This window comes from Brachyistius frenatus, unplaced genomic scaffold (assembly GCF_029030835.1).
Source record: "Brachyistius frenatus isolate BFR_SWC_R1_liver_20210118 unplaced genomic scaffold, ASM2903083v1 Contig_591, whole genome shotgun sequence".
Lineage (NCBI taxonomy): Eukaryota > Metazoa > Chordata > Actinopteri > Embiotocidae > Brachyistius > Brachyistius frenatus.
Window position 1 is genome coordinate 37,501 of NW_027211190.1, and position 12,500 is coordinate 50,000.

The 12,500-nt window shown below is 45.3% G+C and overlaps 1 protein-coding gene across 1 annotated transcript in view; it reads left to right on the forward strand.

Moving 5' to 3' along the window:
• LOC138614844 (protein TMEPAI-like) overlaps positions 1 to 10,819 on the forward strand; it is a 40,839-nt gene extending 30,020 nt beyond the window's left edge. Inside the window, exons 2-3 of the mRNA XM_069688433.1 lie at positions 5,105 to 5,259; positions 10,619 to 10,819. Coding sequence (XP_069544534.1) covers positions 5,105 to 5,259; positions 10,619 to 10,690 — 227 coding nt within the window. The 3' untranslated portion in view covers positions 10,691 to 10,819. The remainder of the gene's footprint in view (positions 1 to 5,104; positions 5,260 to 10,618) is intronic.
• The last annotated feature ends 1,681 nt before the right edge of the window (positions 10,820 to 12,500 follow it).

A 12,500-nucleotide genomic window follows, 5' to 3' on the forward strand; every position in this document is an offset into this window, starting at 1 on the left:
CGTCAGCTGCAGGGTTTTTATGAGCTTAGCTTTTGCCAGGTAAAATTAAAAGAAGAAAAAACACACCTCATTTGCTGCCTCCATATTGTTCCATGATTTGAGTTTTGCAGAGTAACGGTCATTCAGCCCAACCCAAGATTCAGATGTCCTTTCCGTATGGTTTCTGCTGCCCGGTCAGTCTGCGTCTTCCTGCTCGTTCCATGAACGGCTGCTTCCCACTGAGGGACTGCTGCTCGGCTGCAAGCAGAGCGTTCATGACAGCTGAAGCTCCGTCTCCCCTCTGGCTTGGAGAATTGGAGAAAAGGTATTTCCTTTGCCGGTGGGAGTCTCTCTCTCCTCTAAATTAGCAAGCAGCTCCTGAGCTGTTGCTCAGACCCGACTGTCAGCATACATCCGCTTTCAAACCTGAATCCCAGAATACCTTCTCTGGGTTTTGGACAAAAGACTGCTCCTTTGTGCAAACTAAACCAGCCCGGCCTGGTTTTCTCACGGAAGCGTCTAAGGTCATCCGAGCTCAAATGTTAAGTTTATTGAGCAATAACAATATTAGAGGCCCCGGCTGAGTGTGTGCAGTCTCCATAGATAGCCATTAGCCTGATTTTAATTTCAGGGCTGAACAGGGTACGCCTGTACGCCCTCATTAGTCATCCAGAGTTCCCCCAGTGTTAACTGTTTCAGCAAGAATCAATCTGAGTTGGTGGGCAGTGAACCCGGCTGCTGCTCAGCCATGCGTTCTCCTTTAATGTTGAACTACACCATACTTTCGAGTAGTGATGCTCAAAGCCCAAATACAGTGTGTGATAGGCTTTCAACCTGTCTGTGTGCTCCACTTCTTGCTGCTATTATGGATCCATTTTACTACCAAACATTTGTTATTTTTGTTCCTCAACATTTTCTGTCCAGAGACACTGTTGTTGAAATGTTCAACAGCGCCACCTCTTTTCTAGCAACTGTGTCCTGGTGACTGTGGATCTTTCACAGAAGCAGCCCTCCGTGCTTTCACAGGAACTAAAGTGAATTGACCCTTTAGGTTGCACATCTTCCTCTCTGCTCTACTTCCCTGTCAGAGTGGCTCAGTAGCTGTTTTCTGTCTTGACAGCTTCTTTTCAGCTGCTGGTCAGCTGACCTGTCTGACCTCCCAGTGACCTCCCTCCCTCTCAGACACACACTGAGGTCAGAGGGCCGTCATCGGGTCGCTGTGTGTGTCTCCTTTAGAACCAGCCTGCATGTTAGTGCTCACGTCCATCTTTCCTTCTCTTCTCCTTCACTGTTGCAGTCAAAATACAACCCAGTGCTTTTGGACTTGTGACCAGACCAAACAAGACGTTTGAAGATGCCATCGTGGTCCCTGAGACGTCATAGCTGCTGGCATTTATGACTTTTCACAGACTGGACTATTATTTTAAAGAAATGCAGCTCTGTCTAAGCGAGCATTGTATTTTCTGTACAAAATTGAATTCCTTAGTCATGAAAATGGCTTCAGTTAAACAAAGAGTCTCGTGTCAAGATACACACAGTTAATACTTCTACCATGTTGAAGTGAGCAGTGGCCACTTCATTACAATATAGATTAGTTTAGCTGAATTTGCTGCCCAAAGCAATTTTTTACCTGTCTAAGTAAATAAAGTCTTCTGGCCACCATATCCATGCAAATTCTGCTTAAAATTAATTGTTTTAGACAGCCTGGAAGTATATTTGAATGAATGTATGTTAAACCACTTTTATGTTTGTCGTTTTTGTCTGATAAAGTCCTTGCAGTAAATATTCTGTTTGGAGAGATTTTTGAAAGACTTGTAGTGTAACATGGTAATAAACTCAATGGCGTCTCCTTACGGCAGCAGAATACATGTTGGGCCTGCTGAAGGAAGAAAAGTGCTGCAGACACCACTGATGTTGTTTTGACAAGTGGATTAGTGTTGTAATAGCATCGGACTGGTGCTGGAGAGGAGACGGCCGGCACACTGGTCTCTGCTCTGAGAATGATCCGGGGTTCAGGCATGGTAGGCCTCCCCTTCCATATTTAATTTCTCCTCCTCCTCCCTTACTTCCTTCCTCCCATCTAAGCTCCTCCCATACTTCCTTCCTCCCGTCTAAGCTCCTCCCATACTCCCTTCCTCCCTGATGTTCGGAGGAGTGGCCACTAGCTGCAGCCATGCTACTTTTATTTTGCTTCAACTGTAAAACTCTGAGTGTGAGCTGGCGCTGGTTCTTCAGAGGAAGTCCGTCAGCGTTGAGTCAGCATCAGGTTTGTGTGAGGATGTGCTATTACAGAAGCCCGGTTGACTTGCCTTCCCAGAATGCTGTTCTGCATGTGGCTGCTGTGGTGAGCACACAGACCGGCCTGGAAACGGGCTGCCCGGCAACACAACTTCTACCCAACACGTTTCCTACATGTGCTGAAATACATCCGCAGACTCTCAGTCCTGTTGTGATGTTTTACCTTGAACCTGTTTGATTGACGGTCCGACGCCTCAGAGACAGAAACGCTGTTCACTGGTGCCAACGGCTCAGCTGGACTCCTTGGTAACCGGGGGCGGCGTCACCAGGCGGGTAGAAGTGGGGTGTAAGGGATTAGGATGGTTTTCAGAAATCCTGAAACAGACTTTGAGTGTCCTTGTTACCAGGGGTAACTAGGGGTCTCCTCCACTCAGTCCTGCCTGTTCCATTTAGCAGACGAAGAGCTGTGTGGTTATGGTGTGGGACACGGGTTGGACCAGCCTCGATGGTCAGTTCAGTTGTTTACTGAATATTTTCCTCTTGTTGCTTCATTATTCTAATACACTTATTCATTTCAGTCATTTCACCCCCTCACTCGTTGTAAAGTTGTGGAGCTTGTCTGCCGAAGCGCCTCATCCCTCCACTCTGCTGGTTTTACTGGCTTAAGTTTCCTTCACTGTGGTTTGTGTTGCCTGGCCTTGTCCCCCCCTCCGTCCCTCGTCTCCTGTCCCCTGTGGCTGCTGTGGTGGAGCGCAGGCAGGTTGGACTGGCTTTCTATTTCAGCTGAGCCTCCACTCAACCCGTCCCAATGCAGACAAACCATCCGGAGAGGAGCAGTGATGCTGGGCAGACTGGGACAGGCTGCTTTCATTTATCCTCTTCCTGTTGCAGGTTTTCACATTTTGTCTAAGAATTCCTGTTATTTCGTTCTTCCCGGTGGATTGTGGGTAATACAGCTCCGTGTCCACCACACACCAACAGCTCAGTGGACATAGTGTCATTATTCTTCCACAGCTGAACCGCACACAACGACAACAACTGTACAAAAACACACAAAGTGCATGAACGTCCAGCAGTGAGTACGCGTGAGTCAGAGGTCAAGCAAGGTCAAGAGTTGTAGTTAGAACAGGACGACAACACGACAAAAGAGCCTCAGACTGCAGCGAGTGGAGAGAGGACGGAGGGAAGAAGAAACAAGGAAGGAATGATTGTGGGTGAGGGAAGAATGCAAGACGAAAGGAAGAGGAGGACGGATGGGCGGATTCAGAGGAAAGATGTCGGCAAGTGGAGATACAGGAAGGATTGAAAGAGATGAAGAAAAGAACAAAAAGAGCAAAGAATGGAACAATGAACAAGAGACATGCAGACGTGACTGGAAGGATCGCTGTGGGAGGTCATCTGGAGCTGTCTGTCTGTCTGTGTGTTATTCAGCGTCTCCACAAAGACACCACTGTACCCAGGGACAGACACACACCAGTCTCGACAGTCATCGTCTTCTGTGATTTGAATCTTTCCTGTGACTCCTCAGGCCGACACACACACACACACACACACACACACACACACACACACACACACACACACACACACACACACACACACACACACACACACACACACACACACACACACACACACACCGCTGTGTGACAGGCTGTCTTGGAGTTTGACCTGTGCTACCCCCTGCTGGTGAACACATGTTAGAGCAGTCAGTCGGTCGGACTCTGATGTTCGGGAGCTTCTCATCATATTCCATCAATTTGATGCGTCATCATTTGACTGAATAGTTTTCACAGCAGAGTTTTGACATGTCATAGTTGGAAAAGCAGTTTTACTAACAACATTATCAATGGACAGAAAATGTATTAGCAACTTTTTTAATTTATAAACGGTGGGGCTTCATTTTTAGGTCTCAGAAGTTCAAACGGACAGTTGTCAGTATTCCGTGACATTTTTAAGAAAACTGCTGAAAAGGTTGCTGACAGAGTTGTTGTTTGGAGATCGTATGGTGGGGACATAAATCTGACTGGAGAAACATACATACACTCACGAGCACTTTATTAGGAACACCTGTGTAATTGAATGCACAAAACAGCGCTGCAGTAACTTCTTTTGCCAAACGTAGACATTTTTGTGCCGTCATCTGTAATGTGATCATTCTGCCTGCTGTGCTCAGCGGGTGGTCTCGGGGGTCTCGGTGTACTGGACTGCATCATAGTGAGTGTTTGTAATATTTCGTCCCTCATACAGGTTCATTCTGTTGAACTCTTGTATTAGATTCCTGATCATGTTCGGTGAGGCTCTGCTAGCACAGATTATGTTCATGTTGCTGTCGTTATCATTTTCCCATTAACTCCTCAGGCCTCTAAAATATCAAACTAGAAGGTACAAACTATTATCGTCACACCTCATGGAAATATTTCATCTTTAATTACGGGTTGTGAGATAGACTTTGTTTTGCTTAGAGGCTACTTCACCAAACACAGTCAACATTAATGTGTTGAACTTCAACTTTTGCTTATTATACTGAAGCTAATTATTCAATTAATAAATCTGCAACTATAAGGATTTTCAGTTTCGGTCATTTCAGAACCAAATATTTCAAAGATTCACCAGCTTCTTCAATGTGAAGATTCTCTGTTCTTTCTTCTCTGGTTAATTCAACATATTTGGCTTTTAAGCTGTTTTATAGCTCAAACGATTGAATGGTTGATCCAGATAAATGGATAATAACATGAGTCTTTAGTCGCAGCTCTTTGTCTTGCGTCCTACCTGTGGAGCACACAGCTGGAGGACGAAGGCGTCCTGATAACGTGTCCATCCACTACGTTGAAGCTACATCCTTCAGACATGTTTAATATTCATCGTCCTCTCTCCTTCTGTGCAGCTGAACTGGAGTTTGTTCAGATCGTCATCATCATCGTGGTGATGACAGTGATGGTGGTGGTGATCATCTGCCTGCTCAACCACTACAAGCTCTCCACCTGGTCCTTCATCACGAGGCAGAGCCAGGCCCGCCGGCACGAGCACGCCCTGCAGCAGGTCAGACACCAGTGTGTGTGTCTGTGTGTGTCTCATCACTGTACATCTATGTACAGTATGTGTGAAGCAGGACAAACATATGTCCCCAGTGTGTCTCCAGTATGTCCCAGTATTGTCCCGAGTATCTCTCAGTATGTCCCCAGTATATCCCCAGAATGTCCCAGTATCTCTCAGTATGTCCCCAGTATGTCCCAGTATATCCCCAGTATGTCTCCGGTATGTCCCAGTATGTCCCAGTAGATCCCAGTATGTCCCAGTATATCCCCAGTATATCCCCAGTATGTCTCAGTATGTCTCAGTATATCACAGTATGTCTCCAGTATGTCTCAGTATGCCCCCAGTATGTCCCAGTATATCCCCAGTATGTCTCCGGTATGTCCTAGCAGATCCCAGTATGTCCCAGTATGTCCCAGTATATCCCCAGTATGTCTCAGTATGTCCCCAGTATGTCTCAGTATATCACAGTATGTCCCCAGTATGTCCCAGTATATCCCCAGTATGTCTCAGTACGTCCCAGTATGTCCCCAGTATGTCCCAGTATGTCCCCAGTATGTCCCCGGTATGTCCCAGTATGTCCCAGTAGATCCCAGTATGTCCCAGTATATCCCCAGTATGTCCCCAGTATGTCTCAGTATATCACAGTATGTCTCCAGTATGTCTCAGTATGTCCCAGTATATCCCCAGTATGTCTCCGGTATGTCCCAGCAGATCCCAGTATGTCCCAGTATATCCCCAGTATGTCCCCAGTATGTCTCAGTATATCACAGTATGTCTCCAGTATGTCTCAGTATGTCTCAGTATGTCCCAGTATATCCCAGTATTTCCCAGTAGTTCCCAGTAGTTCCCAGTAGTTCCCAGTAGTTCCCCAGCATTACATTACATTACATTATATTTCATTTATCTAACTCTTTTATCCAAAGCGACTTACTATAAGTTAATTTCAACCATGAGGGTACAAAACCAGAACAACAAGAATCAAGAAAATATAACTTCTTCCAGAAAGCCAAACTACAAAGTTCTATCAGTAAGTTCTATTTTAAGATACTAAAGTTCTACTGTTCAAGGTAAAAGAGGAGGAGGAGAAGGAGGAGGAACGGAGTAGTGTGAGGGAATGTAGGCGGTTAAAGACCAGTCGAGCTGCTGCATTCTGGATGAGCTGCAGAGGTCGGATGGTACTAACAGGTAGACCTGCCAGGAGAGAGTTACAGTAGTCTAGATGTGAGATGACCAGAACCTGTACCAGAGCCTGGACCAGAACCTGGACCAGAGCCTGGACCAGAGCCTGCACCTCCTTCTGAGTGAGAAGAGGACGTATTCTCCTGATGTTGTGCAGCATGTATCTACAGGAACGTGTTGTTGCAGCGATGTTGGCAGAAAGAGAGAGTTGACTGTGGAGTGTCTCCGAGGTTCTTATCAGTCAGGGTCGGGATAACAGAGTTGTTGAAGGTAGTAGTCAGGTCGAGGGTGGGAGAGTCTTTCCCTGGAAGGAAGAGCAGTTCGGTCTTGTGGAGGTTGATTTCCAGGTGGTGTGAGGACATCCACTGAGACATGTCAGTCAGACAGGCAGAGATTCATGCTGCTACCTGTGTTTCAGTTTGGGGAAAAGAGAGGATCAGTTGGGTGTCATCAGCATAGCTGTGGTAGGAAAAGACATGCGAGTGAACGACAGAGCCGAGAGAGTCGGTGTACAGAGAGAAGAGGAGGGGACCCGGGACGGAGCCTTGAGGGACACCAGTAGTCAGAGGACAAGGTTCAGACACAGATCCTCTCCAAGTTACCCGGTAGGTGAGGTCATTGAGGTAGGATGAGAACAGGGAGAGAGCAGAGCCTGAGACACCGAGGTCCTGAAGGAGGAAAGAAGGATCTGGTGGTTCACTGTGTCCAATGCAGCAGAAGGTCTAGAAGGATCAGGACAGAGGACAGAGAGGCTGCTCTAGCAGTGTGAAGCTGCTCAGAGACAGAAGGAGGACCGTCTCTGTTGAGTGGTCTGTTGAAACCAGACTGGTGGTCAAGAAGGTTATTATGGTGGAGATAGGAGGAGAGTTGGTCAAAGATAGCTCGCTCCAGAGATTTAGAAAGAAAGGGAAGAAGAGAGACAGTCTGTAGTTGTTTACTTCAGACGGGTTGAGGGGGGGTTTCTTCAGTATGTCCCAGTATATCCCCAGTATCTCTCAGTATGTGCCAGTATGTCCCAGTATGTCTCCAATATGTCCCAGTATATCCCAGAATGTCCGAGTATGTCTCCAGTGTGTCTCCAGTGTGTCCAAGTATGTCCCAGTATGTCTCTAGTATGTCCCCAGTAAATCCCCAGTATGTTTCCAGTATGTCCCCAGTATGTTCCAATATGTCCCAGTATGTCTCCAGTATATCCCAGTATGTCCCAGTATGTCTCCAGTATATCCCCAGTATGTCTCCAGTATGTCCCAGTAGTTCCCCAGTATGTCCCAGTATATCCACAGTATGTATCAGTATGTCCCCAGTAAAGGAATCCTTCCTCCAGTCTGGTTAGTGTTCCAGCTCCTGAGGTTCCAGCTCTTCTCCAGTCTGTTCAGTGAACTTGTTTCTTCACAGTCTGTCAGGCCTTGATGTTTAATTCACTGCAGTGCTGTCTAGACAGCAGTGGCTCCGCCCCCATACTGACACTCTGGGACACACACACACTCACTATATCTCCTGAAGTCTCAGGTACACAACATGATGCCAAATTATGCATCCATTGACTGAAAATCATCTTGATTGTCCACGATAGATGATTTACATAAATGATTTACATTCAGCTATTCTACAGCTAATAACCTCTCATTCCTCCTTTTTCTCTGAGCTCCAAAGCGACCAATCACATCTCAAATGATGCAAAGAGAAGCCGACACAAAGCAAGAAATGACATGAAGGCAACATCAGAGCAGCAAACCAACAAAGGCCTGCAGCACAAAAAGAATAGCCGACGGCCTTTTGCCCTCAAAGACACATAAATGAATCATATTAATGCATGTTTGTCCTTCTTTTATGTTTCTTTTTTCAACTAAATATTATCAACTAAAGATCCCCAAGTCAAACGCAGACGAAGGGAAACAGAAATGATTTGATATTTCTGTTTCTTCTAGCTTTTATCCTGCTACTTTTGAAGGTGGTAGCCGTCCTCCCTCCGTTTACAGTTCGAAGCCATCAGCAGTTTCTCTGCGCTGCTGTTTCATCTTTTGTGTCCTCATTAAGTTGATTTTTTTTTTTACCTCTCTTTATCTTTTTTGTTGTTGTTGTTAAAGAAGAAAGTTTGTTTCATCAGCTTAATGTCTCACCTCAAAAACTGATTCCTGTTCTGGTTTTGTACCCTCATGGTTGAAATGAACTTATTGTAAGTCGCTTTGGATAAAAGAGTCAGATAAATGAAATGTAATGTTATGTTATGTTATATACAGTGGGTACGGAAAGTATTCAGACCCCTTTAAATTTTTCACTTTTTGTTTCATTGCAGCCATTTGCTAAAATCAAAAAAGTTCATATATTTCTCATTAATGTACACTCAGCACCCCATCTTGACAGAAAAAAACAGAAATGTAGAAATTTGTGCAAATTTATTAAAAAAGAAAAACTGAAATATCACATGGTCATAAGTATTCAGACCCTTTGCTGTGACACTCATATTTAACTCACATGCTGTCCATTTCTTCTGATCCTCCTTGAGATGGTTCTACTCTTTCATTGGAGTCCAGCTGTGTTTAATTAAACTGATTGGACTTGATTAGGAAAGGCACACACCTGTCTATATAAGACCTTACAGCTCACAGTGCATGTCAGAGCAAATGAGAATCATGAGGTCGAAGGAACTGTCCAAGGAGCTCAGAGACAGAGTTGTGGCAAGGCACAGATCTGGCCAAGGTTACAACATAATTTCTGCAGCACTCAAGGTTCCTAAGAGCACAGTGGCCTCCATAATCCTTAAATGGAAGAAGTTTGGGACGACCAGAACTCTTCCTAGACCTGGCCGTCCAGCCAAACTGAGCAATCGTGGGAGAAGAGCCTTGGTGAGAGAGGTAAAGAAGAACCCAAAGATCACTGTGGCTGAGCTCCAGAGATGCAGTAGGGAGATGGGAGAAAGTTCCACAAAGTCAACTATCACTGCAGCCCTCCACCAGTCGGGGCTTTATGGCAGAGTGGCCCGACGGAAGCCTCTCCTCAGTGCAAGACATATGAAAGCCCGCATAGAGTTTGCCAAAAAACACATGAAGGACTCCCAGACTATGAGAAATAAGATTCTCTGGTCTGATGAGACCAAGATTGAACTTTTTGGCGTTAATTCTAAGCGGTATGTGTGGAGAAAACCAGGCACTGCTCATCACCTGCCCAATACAATCCCAACAGTGAAACATGGTGGTGGCAGCATCATGCTATGGGGGTGTTTTTCAGCTGCAGGGACAGGACGACTGGTTGCAATTGAAGGAAAGATGAATGTGGCCAAGTACAGAGATATCCTGGAAGAAAACCTCTTCCAGAGTGCTCTGGACCTCAGACTGGGCCGAAGGTTCACCTTCCAACAAGACAATGACCCAAAGCACACAGCTAAAATAATAAAGGAGTGGCTTCGGAACAACTCTGTGACCGTTCTTGACTGGCCCAGCCAGAGCCCTGACCTAAACCCAATGGAGCATCTCTGGAGAGACCTGAAAATGGCTGTCCACCAACGTTCACCATCCAACCTGATGGAACTGGAGAGGATCTGCAAGGAAGAATGGCAGAGGATCCCCAAATCCAGGTGTGAAAAGCTTGTTGCATCATTCCCAAGAAGACTCATGGCTGTACCAGCTCAAAAGGGTGCTTCTACTCAATACTGAGCAAAGGGTCTGAATACTTATGACCATGTGATATTTCAGGTTATCTTTTTGAATAAATTTGCACAAATTTCTACATTTCTGTTTTTTTCTGTCAACATGGGGTGCTGAGTGTACATTAATGAGAAATAAAATGAACTTTTTTGATTTTAGCAAATGGCTGCAATGAAACAAAGAGTGAAAAATTTAAAGGGGTCTGAATACTTTCCGTACCCACTGTAATGTTTTGTTGTTTTATGTTATGTTTTATGTTGTTATGTTATGTACTGTTATGTTATGTTTTATGTTATTTTATGTTATGTTATTATGTAATGTTATGTTATGTCCCAGACATAACCGACAGATCACAGAGCAGCAGTGATTGTAGATTTCAAATGTTTTATCAGTAGCTGCAGACGGAACATTCAGACACATTGTCAATTACATTGTTCACAAAGAGCTCTTCAGAGGTAAAGATGATGTTTGATAGGAACATGAATCCGGTTCCAGGTGGGACGCTGGTTAAATCTTCCTTTTTCTTGTGTCGGTTGCAGGACGGGTGTCTGTGGCCGTCAGACAGCGGCTCTCGACAAGGTGCCTCGGAGGTAAGAGCACCACCACACTGAGCCTGCTACACCTGTTAGCATCAAGGACATACCAAAGAACCACTTTGAGGAAAAGTTCAGTTTGACAACTATGAAACTTCCACTGGTTGAATATTCAGAAGAAGAGGACATGAGGAGACATGAGGAGGACATGAGGACAGGAGACGCTATGAAGTCATGAATTTATTCCTCATCACATTACAGGAGCCTTCAGAAACTCCTGCAGCTTGAACTGTGAAACAACCCGTTAGGCTAAGTGTTACGTTAGGGCTGATTAACTCTGAAAGACTCAGTATAAACAGCAGCTAGCCTAGCAACATTGTGGCTACAAATAACCCACAATGCAACACTCTGTTGAACACATTCTTTCAAAGAAGACCTGGACACATTGTCTCGTAGCGTCGCTCATATTCAGCCCACTGCTGTGTCCTTTCTCAACAGTGTCTCCTTGTCTTTCAGCATAGCGCTGCTTTCAGGTCCTAATGGGACAAAAAGGTTCTTTACAACAACACTGTCTCCCACCACGTCCACCAGTCCACTAGTACTAGCAAGTGTTTGGGAGGACTGGACAAAATGATTTCAAATTCAGATCATCATAAATCGACACATTTACTGAATCTCTGCCATGATGAGTGGATCCAATGTTTCCTTTCTCGTGCTCTCCAATTATTCCATGTGTCACTTCAACAAACAGTGACCAAGTGATGATTTAGGACCCTTCTGGGTGGACAGGCGGACAGTATTCGTCCTACCCAACGCTTCCTCAAGCTGTTATGTTAACTGGTATTCTGAAAACTTTATTTTGAAGATATGCCTGGTGTCTGGAAGTCATTGTGTAGCCTCGTTACTACAAACACATGACCTGTTGGAAGAGGAGCTTTCTACCTGATTTGAGCCGTGAAACAAACAAACCAAATCGGTTTTGGTTTCTGTGGCCTTGATGGTGAAATGATCCAATCTGTATAGTATGTGGAAATGATTTACAGGTGGTAAGTGTCGTGCATTTACCAGTTTGACATTCAGTCACAGGTAGAATAAAGTCTCTCTGTCTTTACCTGCTCTGCTGGAGCAGATTCTCTGTCTCCTTTCAGCTCGTTTTTGTCGGCTGATGTATTCCTGTTTGCCCTTGTGTAATTGTATTGTGGTTACAGGAATGCAGTCAAGGCACAAAGATCCTGACATTTGCATTTAGGTTGCTTGTAAATATTTGATCATCCAGGAATTGGAGCTCATATGGTGTGCTGGGTACGGCTGGCACTGCACTCCAAACCAGATCAGAGTTGGCATGTTCTCAAAGACTCGTGAATCCAGAACTGCAAACAAACGGCAGTAAACTCTGTGTGACTGGAGATCTGTTTGTTTAATGGCATCCATGGCAGATGGAGGAGAGACACTGGGAGAACATGGAGTTCAAAGAGCGCTTGAAAACGCAACCAATCACATGGTATTGTTGAAAAGTTGCAGGTGGTGGTGTACTAAGGCTGCTTGAGAACCTGGACTGGACCTTCAGCACCAAAACAAACACGCTAATCTGTTTTCATTTGGACTCTGCCAGTTAAAAGCCCAACTAAAGGAGAAGGGGGGGGGGGGCTAGAGAGAGAGAGGGAGTCAGAAGAGGTGCAGGAAGGTGGAGGGAGTCAGAAGAGGTGCAGGAAGGTGGAGGGACTTTAAACGGCTTCAGCCTTAAAGCACCCAGAGACCTGTAACAAGAGGAAAAGGCTCCAGAGACAAACACTGAGGAAACCAGCCAGAGTGGGTGGTTGATAGATGCAGGGGTGTGTGTGTGTGTGTGTGTGTGTGAGAGAGAGAGAGAGAGAGGGGTGTGTGTGTG